Source organism: Eulemur rufifrons, chromosome 7 (assembly GCF_041146395.1).
Source record: "Eulemur rufifrons isolate Redbay chromosome 7, OSU_ERuf_1, whole genome shotgun sequence".
Lineage (NCBI taxonomy): Eukaryota > Metazoa > Chordata > Mammalia > Primates > Lemuridae > Eulemur > Eulemur rufifrons.
The window spans coordinates 117,989,891-118,006,252 of NC_090989.1; the positions used below are offsets into that span (position 1 = coordinate 117,989,891).

The following is a 16,362-nucleotide window of genomic DNA, read 5'->3' on the forward strand; positions in this document are numbered from 1 at the left end:
GGCTCAGAGACTAGTTAATACTTGCCGAGATTACCCAGGTGACCAGAACCCAGACCTCACCTGTATGTGATTTGAGCCCAACCATAAAACCTTTTTCTCGTCAATTTCTCCTCCCCTTTCTTCACCTGAAATGTCAGCATTTGAAGTCCATTCTTAATGTTTTTCTAACCTATTCCTTGTGCATTTAAAATCCCGTCTCTCTAAGCCTCGGTTTTCTCATGTACAAGATGGGTACAGTACGGCCAACGTCACAGTGGCTACATGCATGTCGGGTGCTCAGTGCCCTTTCTGGCCCAGACTAGGTGCTCCAGAAGTCGTAGCTGCCATTGGGAATTGTACAGACCCTGACCACTTTGACCTCGGGTACCTGTAAGAACAGGTCACCCGGGTATGTGTCCAGTTCTGCCTGACCCAAAGCCCAGCAAATTCTCGAGTTTCCTAGAGCACTTTGAGAGACACCACTAAGAGGGGAGAAGAGAGAATGAGGAAAGGAGAGAGCACAGCGGAAGAAGGAACACGGTTGTTGTTTCCCCAGCCTCCGCTGATCGGCCAACGGATCTGTAGCCCAGAGAAGGGCAGCCACAGATAGGCCGGCCCAGTGCCTGCCAGGCTCCCAAGTGAAACTCTGCCCAATGGGGCACTCCACAGTGAAGCCTGGCAAAGGGACCCAATCAGAGCCAAGGAAACAAAAAGAAGGCTGAAAAATGAGTGGCTCACCATCAGACTGAGACCTAAAATCACTGAACTTTTGTTTCAATTCCCAGTGAGTCTGGGAGGCTCTGGGACAAGCTAGGAGGAGATACCCCACACCACCTGGCAAGGCAAAGAGAGAGACTCTGCAGTGATTCTCAGACTTTGTGTACAAAAATACCACCCGGAGAGCTCGTTAAAATGAAGATTCTTGGCCTGGCATGGTGGCTTATGCCTGTAACCCTAGCACTCTGGGAGGCTGAGGCAGGAGGATCACTTAAGGTCCAGAGTGAGAGACCAGCCTGAGCAAGAGCGAGACCCCATCTCTACTAAGAATAGAAAAAATTAGCCAAGCATGGTGGCACACGCCTATAGTCCCAGCTACTGGGGAGGCTGTGGCAGGAGGATCGCTTGGGCCCAGGAGTGTGATGATACAGTGAGCTATGACGACATCACTGCGCTCTGGCCTGGGCAACAGAGTGAGGCTGTGGGGGGGGGGGGGGAGGAAGCAGATTCTTAGTCAAGGCCCAGAGATTTTGGTTCAGGAGGATTGGGGCAGGGGCCGGGAAACCTGCATGTCTACCAAGCTCCTGGGTGGTTCTGAGCTTGGTGCAGGGTAGGGAAGAACGAATAGACAGGGCCCCCCAGGCTGGAGGGCCTGCTCAGGCCCTGGAAGAAAGTGGCCCCTCTGCCCCCAGGGGTTCCTGACTAGGCTCCAAAGTCACAGCCTGGGTCTCCAGCTGTCCCTCCTGGGAGAATACTGCTGTGTCACCAAATTCTCCCCAGCAGCCCATGGACCTCAATTCCTTCACAAAGGGAACTCTTCCACAAAGAGCAAGGGGAGGAGGGCTAGAAGGCAAAAACAATTACAATATTATGATTTTTCCTGGCTCTGGGAACTGCTGTTCCCCTCAAAGGTGATCCACCCCCAACCACCAATCTGTTTTCTGTAGCCAGGCAGGAAGAGAGAGTGCAGCCGGGGGTCAGAGGAGCAGGGTTCTGCTCCCAACTTCTTCAGCCTCAGGTTTCTCACTAATTGATAAGTGAGGCTGGTACTTCCTGTTCTGCCCAGATTCACAATTAAGCAGGATAATGGACATGAATCTCCCTCTAAATGGTTTGGTGCTGGACACAAATTCAGTGCTCTAGTAATCTTCATCCTTGTAGAATCATGTACACTATCCCGACTGATGTATTCCAGGTGGGAACATTTCCCTGAGCAGGCCTGGAAAATTGAAAAAATGCCCATGCACATGGTCAAGTCTCCAGCATCTCAGATCTCTGCCACTGGCCCTGCACAACCTCTCAGAGAAGTTTCAATAGTTCACAGCCCCCACCCCCATCCAAGGCCTCCCTAAACTAACACGCCTCCTGATGCTGTTAGTGTACTCGGGCCAAAGCCTTCCAGGCACAGTGAGCTAGTATTTTAATGACAGCATTTTTAGACGTTGTCAAGGGGGTGGTGGCAATGAGAATTTAGAGAGAAGACACAGACTACACAGGAAACTCAAGTCTAAGTCAGAATTCCACGCTAGCAGAGGCCACAAAGAGGCCCGCACCAATACTCCATCTTTAGGTGGTGACACCTGTGCTTTATTTCTTAAACCCTTTAGGAAAATGATTCCACAGCAGTGAGGAAATAGAGCCAGAGTGATGGCTGCCTCCCAGCAGGGCCAAGGCCTTGGTGGGGCTCACACAGATGGGTCTGGGGTAGGGGTAGGCGGCCTTGGCAGGAGCCTTTGGCTGCCAGACCCCCTGAGGAGGCAGAGGGAATGGGGGGCTTCACTTAAAGGGCCTCTCTGTCACTAGGTGGACTCTGCCAACTCCCTCTTACAGAGATGGTAGTTCCTCCTGTGGGAGCAGCCACATGCAGACACAAGAGATGCAGAGAGACACTCCTGGATACAGAGATACACAGATAAACACACACACAGATAAACACACACACACTCACACAGACATACACACACTCAGAACTATAGAGACACATCGACAGAATCACATGTACAAATATATATACTCTTTCCTAAAAAGGCCTCATGGCTCTTCCCTGCTCCAAAGGGCACCCTTACTTACACACACCCCCACACACACCCCGGCATGTCCCCATGCTCAGACAGGAGAGGAGACCCACTCACTCTGGGTGTCCTACAGAAGCGGGCCACCGGACTCCAGGCTGGTTCCTGTCTTCCTGAGACAGGCCGCTGCTCTGGGGGGCCCAGTCGGTGGTTCCTGCTTTACTCACTTTTCTCCTGATGCACAGCCTTGTGTCCCTTTTTTCCTCTCTTCAAGGGAACCAAACATTTAACCATGAAAACTGCTTCTAAATCTTCTCACTCTTCTGCTTTAAATTACCCTGCTAAAAGTGCTTTAAGCGAAATAATTGCTTGGCCAACTTGAAATTCTGTCTAACACTGTTCTCTAATCCACAGGCTCCTTAGCACCACGCCCTGTGGGAGGACTGGTCTAATCAGCCGGACCCAGCAGCAGAACTGAGATGAAACTCCACAGTCATCCAAGGTGAGAACACTGATGCCCAGGAGCCTGGCACCTTTGCTAAGGAATGAGGGCTCAGAGCAGAGGGGGTCGGCCCTGAGCTGTCCACAGCGCAGGTTTTTAAAGCAGATCTGAGTGATAATGGTAAGTTGCAGGAGAGTTCCATGATCCAGTTAGGTTTGGTGAAGCCTGAGGTTAAAAAACTTATCCTCTTGCTTGTCAAACTAGTAAACGTCCAAAAAAGATAATATTCAATATTGATAAGGCCACAGTGAAGTGGGCGAAAGTGTCTTTAAAATGTTCATAAGCTTTGATATATTGGTTTTGTAAGGCTGGTGGCAGGCACCCCTCCCTTCCCTAATGAAAAAAGAAGAAGTCCCTCCTATCCCTCCATACCCGCCCCAAAGCTGAAACAAAGAAATTCCTCACTCCTCACACCGACATCTCCTGGCCAAAGAAACTCCCATCCCCCAGCCCTAAAAACCTATATAAATGCACTCAGACTTCTGGGCGGGGCGGCTTCTCTGGGTCCCGTGGGTCCCACGAGGCTCACCCGGGTCCCTCTCTCAGGGACTCGTTACTCCCACCAAGGAGCGCTCCAATAAAGCCTCTTTACTTATCCCTTTCAACTCTGCTCATCTTTCTTTCTCTGGCGCTGGCTACTTCAAAGAAACCTTACAGGTTTAACCTCTAGAAATCTATAGTAAGGAAATTGAGAAATGTGGACTTAGATTTACACAGCAGACATCCACTGTAATGTTCATTCGACAGATCTTTACTGAGTGCTTACTACATACTGGGTACTGAGCTAGGAACTAAGGGTACAGAGATGCACAAAAAACATGCTTTACCTTAAAAGAACATTCAGTCTGTTAAAAAAGTCAGACATAAAAAATAGGTAGGTGCTTCCAAACCACAGTACAGTCCATAAAAAAAGAAAACAATAGGTAGGTGCAGATCGGTATGGGAGGCCCAGGGCTCTGTGGGAGCCTGGGGAGAAGGGTCCTGGGGTGGGCAGTACCTGAGCTTGGACTTGACAGATGAGTCATGGGATCCGGACGGGCTGATCAGAGGGAAAATTCTAGACAGATATAGGAAACACTGCACCCTCAGCTAGCCACACAAATAGGAGAACTTGGAAATAACCGAAATAATCAATGTTAGAGAAACGGTTAAGCAACTTATGGTATATTCGTATTAAGGACACCACAGTCCTTAAACATGTTTTTAGAAAATGTTTGTAATATAAGGACATGAAAAATGAGAAGGAAAGAAAAAGGGGGGAAAGGGTGTTAGTTATTTTAGAAATTGTTTTCCTGTACCTTCTATATATAGAAGTACAGCCAAATACAACAATGCATCTCTGGGGGGAGGGACTGTAAAGGCTTATTCAAATTTTAACATTTAGGCCATTTTCAAATATTCTACAGTGAGAATACCTTTACTTTTATAACCAGAAAAACCAGATTTTTAACCAGTTATGTTAAAAAACTAAATACAAAATAGGCAAAGGAATGGAGTAGGTGATTATGATCTTGAAACATCTGGGGTCTTGTAAAAAAAAAAAAAAAAAAGTGTTGCTTTGACCCTTTAATAGTTCCCAATGAGGCAGAAAAACCTCTTAAATCCCTCTTCAGTATTTGCAGTAGAGGAGGAGGAGGAAAAAGGAAATCACTTGCCTCAAGCACATGTGAACACCTGTGTGCTGCAAGCTCCAGGTTCCCAGAGACTGAGAAAGCCCTGGAACTCTGCTGGGAGGAGGACTCTGAATGGAGGAGGAGGGGGTGCCGTCTCTGCCTGCTACAAGACTCAGGAGCAGGAGCTGAGGGAAGCCGGTGATCAGCTCTCTACACCTTTCCTCCCACTGGAGAGGGGGCTGCCGCTGAGGAGGAGGACAGGGGCTGTCCCCACTCTTGGCCCTGATCCTCTCCCACCATGTGACCTCCCAATTACCTGGACACCTGGCTTGCAGAAAAGGTTGCCCTGGACACTCCTGTCCCAGGAAGAGTCAGCCCCTTGTAAGTGAAGCAATGGGTAGTCTCATGTGGGTTTAGGTATCGTAAGTGCTGTCCCAGGAGCTGCTCACCCCAGGATGAGATGAGGGACTCAACTGAACAAACCTGTGAAAACCTTTGGGCCCAGAGTCCCCCAGTCCCCACCATAGCCAGCAACACTAGAGCGCCTTTTCCTCCCAGAAGGCGGCCTGGGCCACTTCCTGCCTGGGCTAGATCCCTCCCCCGTGCTTCCTCAGCACCCTGGCCGGCCACCCCACAGGACGATCACACTGTATCAGAAAAGGCTGTTTTTGTGGGTCTGAATCCCCATCTAGCTCATGGGCAGGGGCCATGTGTCACTGACGTCTGTGGCCCCGCCTGTAGCACTGTGCCTGACACACTGCAGGCCCTTGATAACTGCCTGCTGACTGAGTATTGTAATGAATGCACAGATGCCTGAGCTCCCTGTGTTGGGCTTGGAGGAAAGAAGGCCCACACTCTGTCACTAGTATTGCTCAATCCTGGTCCCTGGGGACAATAAGTCCATGAACCATCGTTAAGACATGGGGCAGAAACCCAAGGGGCATGACTAAAACCTGTCTGCCTCTTCCTTCCTGAGGACAAGCCTGACTCCAAGCCCATCTGAATAACTTCTCAGGGCCACAGGGACCTCAGGGGTAAGAAGTCCCCCAAATTCCAAGTGGCCTCCAGCCAGTCCTGACCTTTAAAATTAGGCACCACGACACTGGCTCCAAGGATTAAGCTTTGTGATCTCATTTAAGAGTGCCAGCCTAGCTCAGAGCTGTCGCTGCATTTTTACTTCCTTTAATTAACAGACGCATCAGTACAGGACAGACCACGGAGTGCCTGAGTCCCAGCATGATTGCTGCTGCACCCGCAGAAAGTGTCAAATCTCAGCACCAGGAAAGCAAAGCACTCAGCCCTGGCTGTCTCCTGAATGGCCGGCCGGGAGGTCTGGAGGGGACAGTCCCCAGGGCAGCTGCCATGAGCCTCAGGGTGCCCACTGCTATGTGTGAATGGCTCACGTTTCCCTGGTGCTCTCCTCGCTGGCATCCCCAGTTAGACGAGGGCAGCAGGAAAGGTTGGGGAGTGGGTCCTGTGGATGTGTGGTCCCAGAGAAAAGCTGACTTGGGGCTGGTTAATGATGGCTGGTTCCTGCAGCTAAAAAGACTCTAGAGCATCTCCCAAAACTTTATTTTCAGAGAGAAATCAGAGGCTGGGGGAGGGGAGATCTTCTCAAGCTCCCCCAGAGAATGAGCATCAGACTCTAAGCCCATACCTCCCCCGACATCAGACCACCCCCCTAGCAGATACACAGGGTTAATTGTCCCTAACAAAGCTGCCAACCGATTGCTACCAGCTGGCAGGAGAGCAAGCCCGCCTAGCAACCACAGACAGAAGGCCAAGTTTCCCGACAGCTCTTTCTCCTCTCTACCCTGCCTCGGGCTATTTTCCTACCACTCGCTCTCATTCCCCAAACACATCCAACCTGACCTGGAACCAGGTGAGGCTTTCGCCAAACGTCCCTCCTCACACCAGCCCAGTCATGGCAGGAACAAAATAAATATATGATAAACAAACCAATCATCCAATTGGTACACTGACCAATAACTCAGTGAATAACTGGAAACTGCACAGGTCCATGAAGGGCTGACCAGGGGACAAATCCAGGGATGAGGCTGCAGAGCTTCATCCCACGCCCTGGGAGTTGGTCAGGGGATGGCGGCAGCAAAGGTTACCCCGAGAAGGGCCTTGAGGAGCTCAGAGCACAAAGGATGGCTCTGAAGGTTGGAAGGGAAGCCCCAGTGGAGCAGCGCAGCCAGGACTCTGGGAACTCACAGGAGCAGGCCCCAGGGAGAGCCCAGGGCCCAGGACGGAGGTTCACTGAGGTGCTCTGCACATCCCTCCTGCTCGCTCCACTCCTCGACAGCCATCCAGCACCCAGAAAGACGAGTTTGCCACAGGGGCACCAGGTCATTAATTTCATATCAGGTAGGGTTAGGAGGCTTGGACATTTGAGGAGCATAAAGTGACAGCCCCCACCAAGCGCATACTTGTGTCTGGCTCTGTACAAGCAACTTCTCAAACATTCAACTCATCACAACGAGCTTTAGTGATCGCTTTAGTGGTTGACCGGGACCTACAGCTGAATGAGTAATAGTGAGGGCTTCCTGCATGTCACTGTGCTGCACACAGTCCCCACCCCTGACGACGGCAGCTGATTGAGGTGGCTCTTCATTCCTCCAAAAATACATCTAAACACCTGTCAGAGGAGCGTCCTCATGCAATCCTGCAGCCTCTGCTCTGTTCAAGGGTGAGCAGCAGGGGTCACCTGCCTCCTCCATGTGGTCAGGCCACATTCCCAAGACAAAGGGGATCCACTGCTTCTATACGAGGGGCCACTTTTAAAGCCCAAGAATTTTTCCTTCCAGCTATATCCCCCATAAAAGGGAACCTAGGGGAGGGGCAGGACTGTCGGCAGTTTGACTAGAAATCAGACATCAGGGCTGAGATGGCTTTAAAAGACCATTCAACACAACCTCCTTCTACAGGTTGACAACTGAGGTTCAGCAACGGAAAGCAATTTCTATGATCACCTGGAGGCAGCCGCTTGTAGCAACGTGTTGAGAAGTTTAAGACCAGGCAAGAAAGATAGGCACGACTGAGGACTGACAATGGCAGCTGTGGCCTCGCAGAGGACTGTGATGGCATCTCCACTCCAGCTCTGCCTGGCCTCAGCCTCTACCCCTTCATGGGGACTTGGTCCAAAGTAGAAAAAGGTACAGGTGGGCTGGACAGTCATCCCCGCTCACTGGGGGCTTGTGTACCGGGAACCACGTGCACAGCTGTGCAAGGCAGGCCAGAGCGTGGCAGCACATAAGGGCCCTCGGATGCACAACTTTCTTCAATCTCCCCATTATTGATTTGTCATCTGTTAACTTACAAAAATATTTCTTGATACCAAAGGAGGTCCCAAGCCATCATCCCTTCTTCCCTGTAAAGAAATCATTTCTCAAAAGAGGGAAGGCAGGCTAAAAGGTCAGCAGGTAATGATAAAGATATCCCTTCATTCATCCATGCTCCGAAATCTTGGGCGAGGGTTGTGCTGCCCCCACCACACCCAGAGCCCCATTTCTTTGCCTTCATAAACAGCATGTTCCTAGCGGGCCAGAGAGAAGGGAGAATAGTATTCAACCAAGTAGGCTCCACGTTTTCCACATCATCCCTGAGCTTGGAAACGTTCCCGAGGCGAGTCAAAAAGCCCACACTTGCATCGCGTTATATGCTCTTCCAGGTGTTCACACAGGTAATCAACCTCCCCAGACCTGCTTCTCATTCTGGAATCCCAATCACAGTCATGGGCACCTAGCTCCCCAAGCCAGAAAGTTCCCTGGAAGACCCCTGGGTCCCTCCCACACTCCCACTCTAGAGGCCACCAGGCATCTAGAGTCCCACTTGCACACATCTCCCACCCCTCCTCATGGTCCCCAGTACTGCCATCTTGGCTCAAGTCATTTTCCCAACTGATCTGTCTCCTACAGCCTTACTCGTCCCCCCCATGCTGCTTTCTGAAGGGCCTTTCAAAACCTTGCACAGGCTCCTTGCAGCCTTCGGAATCAAGGCCTACCTCCATCAAGCCTGCCTCGGCCTGGCCCTGTCAGCTCCTACCACCCACTTCAGCCAGGCCAAGCACACAGTGCTCCCTCATACAGGGAGGGACAGTACAGGTTTGCCCAGACCAACCCTCCGGCTGAACACCCCTCTTGCCAGTGTTTCCCAAACTCACCTAATGGAGAGAATCGCCCTGGCTGCCCTGGCCCCACCCTGGGAGCTGTACCATGGGGCCCAGAACTCAGTTTTGTCAAGTGAGCCAGGCGATTCTCGGGACCAGAAGCGTTGGAGAGACCGTAGTCCAGGCCATTCCACACCAGGCGACGGGCGTGCAGCTGCAGCGCGCGTGCTCCGGAGTGTGCGTTTGAGAGTGTGCGCATCCCGGGCGGGCAGGGCGGGGAGCCCGCGGCCCTGCGCAGTCGGCCTCCTACCCGGCACTCCCACCTGCGGCCCGCGGAGGCCGCTCCGCTCCGCTCCCGCCTCCCCCAACCCCCGTTTCGGCCGCTGCTGAGAGCAACCAGGGTCCGCCGTTTCTGCCAGTCCTGTATCTGTCCATCTACGTTTTGCGTCCTGCGTTGGTTCTTTGAATCAACAAGCAGGTGGAAGAAATGCTTCTGTTTCCCTCACAAATAACTTTTACAAAGTTCAACACGCCCTTGTTTTTCTTCTGGGTGTGGCCCGCCCTAGACTTTTGGCTCAGGCTCTGGGCCCTTAACTGAAACCCACGTTCCTCGCTCCCACCGCAGCCGGACCAGAGGAGGGCATGAGGATGGGGGACGCCGCGGCTATGGGACGGCCGCCGACCCCAGGGCCTGCATGCCGGGCACGGTGGGGAACCGGGTGTGCGGGTCGCTGGGCTCCCGCCCTCTCTTGGGTTTGCGCGCCCCAGATCCCCGGCTGACGGCAGGTTCCTCCCGAACCTCGAAAGGCATCTGCCCCACCTCCGACCCCCGCCCAGCTCGGCTCACCCAGGCTGGCAGGTGCAGGCCCCGCAGCTCACGGCTGATGAACTGGCGTTCGTTGTCCAGGAATTCGAAGGCGGCCGCCAGGCGCCCGAGCTTCCCGCGGCGGTTCCTGCGCCACCACATCCACAGCAGAGCGCCGAGCAGCAACCAGGTTATGCTGAGCCCCAGGTAGCCAGCTAGGTAGACAGGCCCCAGGTAGAACAGCACGCGCGCCACGAAGGTATAGAGCTCGGGCAGCAGCTGGCTGGACAGGCGCAGCTCGGGGCCCGACGCGCGCTGGGTTCCCTGGGCGTGGGGGGCACCGGGGGCGCGGGGCTCCTCCGCTTGCATCTCGTCGCCGCCGTCTTGCCCTTCCCAAGAGCTTCACCCGAGCTCGAGTCCGCAAACTTCAACGCCCAGGCACATCTGTCCTCCAAGCGCGAGGACCCGTCGCCGCGCCACGCCTGCCCTGCTGGGACTCGCCGGCGCCGTCTCAGCGCTCGGAGCTCAGGGCCCTCCGAGGCGTCCAGGAGCGCGGCGTCTGCGGCTGGCTGAGCCGCCCCGCGTGGCCCCGGCGCTAGGTTCCAGGCGGAGCCCACAGCTCCGGCAGTCTCCGCCCCAGGGGCGGGCCCAGGTGCAAGGGGGCGGGCTCATGCTGCCGGCCTAGCTCCCGCGGTGCTCTGAACACAAACCTGCCAGCCCGGACCCCAGCACCCCGCTCAGGCGTCAGCAACGACGGCACGCTTGCCACTGGCGGTGGACCAACTGCTGCCACGGGCGGTTTATGACTAACCGAGGCATGTGTACCAGTGACTTATCATGGATAAACATCACCTAAAACCTGTTTCCTACCTTAGTCTACAATATGCAGTCTAGTCTAGTCTCAGCTGGGCATTCGAGGCTCTCCACAGACGAGCTCAGCCCCAGCCCCAGCCCCTGTGTCGGGGCCCGCTAACTGGCCCCTAGAGCCTGCAACGCTGCCCCCTCCTCTGGCATCTGTAAAACTTAGACCTAGCCCCTGGCCTGGCCTGGCCTAGGCAAACTCAGGCCGTCCCCCAGGCCCCCTCCCAAAACCCTCTGCCTCGCTCTCCCCACCTTATCTGCGGGGTTTCCGTTTGGATTTTCATTCCCTGAGTCATCAGACCAGGAGCTTCTGGGGGCCTGTCGGTCCTGTTCATTTATGGGGCGCCCAGCAAGGGCAAGTGACTGGTGAATGAAAAGAGAAATGAAGAGCAAGCCCCGAGGTGCTTGGGAGCCAGTGGTGAAGCCCATGGTTTCAATCTCACCCTTTCTGAATGGTCAGAGCAAATGGAGATCTTGGCATATATTTTAGGTGGCCACATGCCAGGGCTCACATCAATTACTGGGATGTGATTTTGGAGTTGACAAAAGTACTGGGATGATTCTATACTCTTTCAACAGTTTTATTGAAAGGCTGGACCGGATGGGCAGCACTCAAAAGATCATTGTATTCTCTTTCTCTCTGTCCATTCAGGTATCTCTCAATCTCTCCCTTCTCTCTCCTGGATAAAATTACTTGCTGCAATTTCCAACAATGGGTGGGGTCCTGGTGATCAGAATGTTAGGACCTTCCTCTAGCCTTGGCTTTTCAGGACTCAGCAGAAACAGACGCTGAACGCCCCAAGCTTAACGTCCTGTTGCACTGGCATCCCCAGGGTGGCCTGAGAAATCAACATAAGGAATCCTGCTCATTGGAGTTCATTTTAGAGAGTCCCATGTACACAATCCTGTTAAAGGCTCTAAGTAGTTCCGCAGATAAAAAGCTATTGAACTTTGTTTAAACCCAGTGTTTCCCAAATTATTTGACCACAGAACTCTTTCCTCAAAGCACTTCTCTAACCAGGTCAGCGGAAGCTAATGAAATGAGAATGTATGATAAGGATACAGGCAATCTCCTGGAGCCTGAGACGGAATGCGGCTGGCTCTCAGGGTGGAGGGACCAGAAGTTAACTGTCAGAACTCTGCTCCTCATCCTTGTTTCTCCCTGCTGACCTGCCTCCTCGGCCTCTCTGGCTGAGCGCAGAGCAAGGTCTCACCAGCCCAGAGAGACTGCCTTGACCCTTCCCCTGTCCCAATTCCAAATTCCTTGGAGAGAGGAACCACCTGTATCTATCATCCCCTTCCCTCTTCACACGCACCAGGTCCGCACCTCGTCCCCCACTTGGGTTAGTGTGTTGGGGGAGCATTACTAGGGAAAGGAAGGTTGCTGGTTTGTGAACTGGATGGACACCCACAAAGACAGATGGGCAGCGTGAGACCTGCCGACGCCCTGCAGACATCGCTGCCCACCAGCTGCACTGCCTTTTCTGTTCCTTGAACACATCAGGCTCTTTTATGTCTCAAGGCTTTTGTACTTGCTATTCTCTCTGAGCTGTTCCTCCTCTAAATCTTCCTCCTAAGTGCATTAGGATGGTGGGATCATTTGATTTTTTTTACCTTTTGTAATCCTTATTTATAATGCCATGAAATTACTCTCATAAATTAAATATATGAGAACATGGAGAATATGACATCTAAAACTTCATACCCCGCCAGAGGTCGAATCTGTACTTAGAATACTGGAGCTTTTATTTCCCTTGGTGTTGTCAGGCCCAGCCTCTTGGCGGACTGTTATCCTGGTTCTTTGGCTCCTTGCTTGGAAAATTCACAAGCAGGGCCTGTGTGACGGAGTGACCACAGACAGGAAGCAATTCCACACAAACAGCTTTTATTGCAGAAAAGAAAGGAGCTATACATAGCGAGAGTATGTCCCACAGAGGAACGGGTCAGTCTCCACAAGCAGAGAAAGACGTTGAGGCTGCCCAGGTGGTTTCCTTTTATTGGCCTGGTCCAGGGAGGGCTTGCCAGAGGTGTGGGGTGTTACCAGATGATTGCTATACATGATTGACAGGTGTTCTTATAACAAAGCCACAGCTCCACAGGTGTGTGTGCCTCAAATCCTCCAGTTCCTGCTATTTGTGGTTGTTAGCTGCGTTTTCCTGCAGTCCCTTCCCCAGCTTCTCTGCCCCTAGGAATCGCCCTCCTGGCCTGTATCTGCCACCTGAAGATTTGGTCCCTGCCTAACATTCCCATGAGAGAATGGAGCCTGAAAATCTTTGGGGCTTGAGGCTGAAGGTCCGTCTTCTGTGGCTGCTTGGAGCTGAACAGCTCTCCAGGCTCCATGACCTCTTTTAAGAGCTACAGGTGGATGATACTTGTGGCCTTATCTGGTGGCTCCATGGGAGGTGGTATTATCTTATTCAGATATGCGATGAAATCCCCGAGCTAGCATAAGTTTCACGTGGAACTGTTGAAGCCTTGAAGACACACAAACTTGGTAAGAAGGTTAAAAATGCATGAGCCAAATATTAACAGAAGGACAATAGCCACTAAAGGTCCCAGGAATGTTAGCAACCAGGTCATACTTGGTAATAGCGAAGAAAAATAGTTGTAGTCAGAGGAAGAAAAATGAAATCACAATGAAAATATGAAAATTATGGGTGCTTGAGAATAGGCAAGCACAGAATTATTCTTTCGTGGCACAATGTATCTGATATGCAGAGGATTCCAGCAAAAGCTAACATAAGAAAGATCAGGAAATACGTGGAGAGATTCTTTACTATCTGTGGTGGCGTAGCCCATGAGGTTTAATTATTTTACCTTTTTGAAGAGAAGCTTTAATCCCTCAGTTGGTTCACACTCTTAGGCATCTGTGGTTTCAGAGTCCTTGCTGGTGTCTGGGCTCTGAGCGCCCACCGGTTTAGCTCTCAAGATGTGCACCCAGCTCGCGATGCCCTTCACTTTCACTCCTGTGGGGGTAGACCTGAAACGGGCCCTTTCACATGGGCTCTGTCTGATGGGCAGGGCCTCTTTCTTTCCAATCTTTAAGGAGGATCCAGTCCCCCGCTTGCATGGGGCAGTGATTGTCCCTTCCTTGTGGATCAGTCAGGACTTGTTGCCCATAGTTCAACAATGCCCGTTGTACTTTCTATGATGTGTTTTAGAGGATAACTACCCTCAACACATTCCCTGATAACTTGTTCCTGGAATGTTCGGCCACATAAAATTTCGAAAGGACTGAATTTCAGTGTCCCTCTGGGAGAGACACAGATCCACATCAAAGCAATGGAAAGGTTTTGAGCCCAATCTGTCTTAGTTTCTGGACACAGCTTAGCTAGGGTGCTTTTTAGAGTTTGGTTGGTTCTCTCGACCTTGCCAGAAGCCTGAGGCCACCAGGAGGTGTGTAAGTGGTAATCTACTCCTAAGGCAGTTGTCAGTCCCTGGGTTATTTTGGATGTAAATGCTGATCCACTATCACCCTGAAGCCTCAGGGGAAGACCAAAGCAAGATATGATCTCTCAATATTATTTTACATACCTCTGCAGCCCTTTCTGTATGGGTTGGGTACACCTCAACCCATCCTGAGAAGGTGTCTACTGATACCAAAAGATATTTGAAACCTCTGCACTGATTCATCACAGTAAAATCCAGTTGCCAGTCTTCCTCCAGGTACCTGCCTGGTGGCTGTTTTAGCTCTAGCAACAAAGGCAGGTGAGCTCCCCCTGGTGGGTTATTTTGCATACACAGGTAGCACAAAGCAGTAACTTATTTGACCAATTTGTCTAATCCTTGGATAATCGCCATTTTTTCTAAAAGGATCTTTAAAGACTTGGCCCCCACATGAAAGGCTTGGTGGAAGCGAGAGACCACCTTTTGAGAAATATTAGAAGGGATGAGGGGCTTTCCCTCTTGCTCCCACCATCCCATGGAGTAAAGGTGAATCCCCTTCCTTTGGCCCAGTCCTCCTCCTCTTTGGTATAGACCCACCTGTCTTGTATTTCTAAGTGTTCAGGTAACACCGGTAACACCGTAGAGACAAATTCCTCTTCCCTTGTCACCCTCTTGGCCTCTTGATCAGCTTTGTTGTTTCCCTGTGTTCTGTCCCCTTCTTTTTGGTGCCCTCTACAATGCATGACTGAGATTTCTGTTGGTAAATACACTGCCTGTAAAAGTTTTTGAATTTCTTCTTCATGTTTGATCAGAGAGTTTCTAGCTGAGAGTAGCCCCTCTTCTTCCAAATTTGGCCTTGTGCATGGAGAATCATGAAGGCATATTTGCAGTCAAATGCTCTACCACTGAGCTATACCCGCCATGAAGGCATATTTAATGTCAGTGTATATTTGTATTATTTTATCTTTGGCCAGTCCTAGTGCCCGCCTTAGGGCTATTAGCTCAGCCTTGTGAGCTGAGGTACTTGGTGGTAAGGGGTCACTCTCTAGAACCCCCGTATGGGAGACCACTGCATACCCAGCTCTCCCATGTTCTTCTATCACCATATTACTACCATCCCTAAACCAAATGTCCTCTGGGTCCAACAACGGGGTATTCTTTAAATCTGTTCTCCCTGCCGATCCTGTTAGTACTGATTCTTGACAATTATGATCAACAGTTCCATGTTCTCCTAGTTCTGCCAGAATGACTGTGGCTGGATTTAAGGCCACACAAGTTTCCAGTGTAACATCTGGGTGTTCTATTAAGACGAGCTGATAACGTAACACTGGGCAATTGGAGAGCCAACTCCGTCCATGTTCAGTTAAAAGAGGGGCCAGATTATGTGGGGCCTGAACCTTGAGAGTCCCAGAAAGGACCAAATTTGAGCTTCCTCTATCAGGAGAGCTGCAGCAGCCAGCACTCCCAAACAATGGGGCCAGCCTCTGGCTACGGGATCTACATTTTTAGAAAAATATCCTACCAGTCTCAATTCCCCTCCAAACTCTTGTACCAAAACTCCCACAGCCACTTTATATTATATGTTGATGAGAAAAAGAAAGTGTTTGTCTAAGTTTGGTATTCCCAAGTACATAGGTTAAGGCTCTTTTAGGTCTTGAAAGGCTTTCTCCTGTTCTTTCCCCCACATGAGGACTTCACTCTCATCCCCTTTTAAGGCTTCATATAAGGGTTTGCTATTTTTCCAAATCGGGGAATCCAAATTCTATAATGTCCAGCCATTCCCAGAAATTCTCTTAAATTTTATTTTTGTAGTTGGGATTACTGGGGAGCAAATGACCTGCACTCTACTTGAGGACAGTTTTCGTTGTCCTGAAATTATAATAAATCCCAAGCAGGTTGCCTCTGGTACACACAATTGACCTTTTCCCCTAGAAACCTTAAAACCTTCCTTCCCCAGGAACTCTAGGGTTGCTCTGGTACTTATAATTGAGTCTTCATAAGAGGAGCTATGAATGAGTATGTCACTGACACACTGTATCAGTGTATTTGGAGGTTATGGTCTTCATTCTGTGAGCAATTTGTCATGCTCCCCTGAGCAAATGGGGGCTATCCTGGAACCCCTGAGGAAGGACAATCCACATTAACTGTCTAGCTCTTCCTGTAGCAGGAATCCTCCAGTTCAAAAGCAAACTGTGTGGGTGTAAAGGAACTGAGAAGGCATCCTTTAAATCTAGGACAGAAAAATGGGCTGATCCTGGTGGAATGTGAGTAATAATCGTATATGGATTTGGGACCTCCAGGTATAAAGGCATCACAGCCTCATTTATGATTCTTAGTCTTGAACAAGTCTTTATTTCCCACGTGTTTTGTTTTGT

General features: G+C 51.0%; 1 protein-coding gene across 1 annotated transcript in view; it reads right to left on the reverse strand.

Annotated features, from left to right (window-relative positions):
* Window positions 1-10,108, reverse strand: part of ESYT3 (extended synaptotagmin 3) — a 39,399-nt gene extending 29,291 nt beyond the window's left edge. Inside the window, exon 1 of the mRNA XM_069473183.1 lies at window positions 9,782-10,108. Coding sequence (XP_069329284.1) covers window positions 9,782-10,108 — 327 coding nt within the window. The remainder of the gene's footprint in view (window positions 1-9,781) is intronic.
* Between the last annotated feature and the right edge of the window lie 6,254 nt (window positions 10,109-16,362).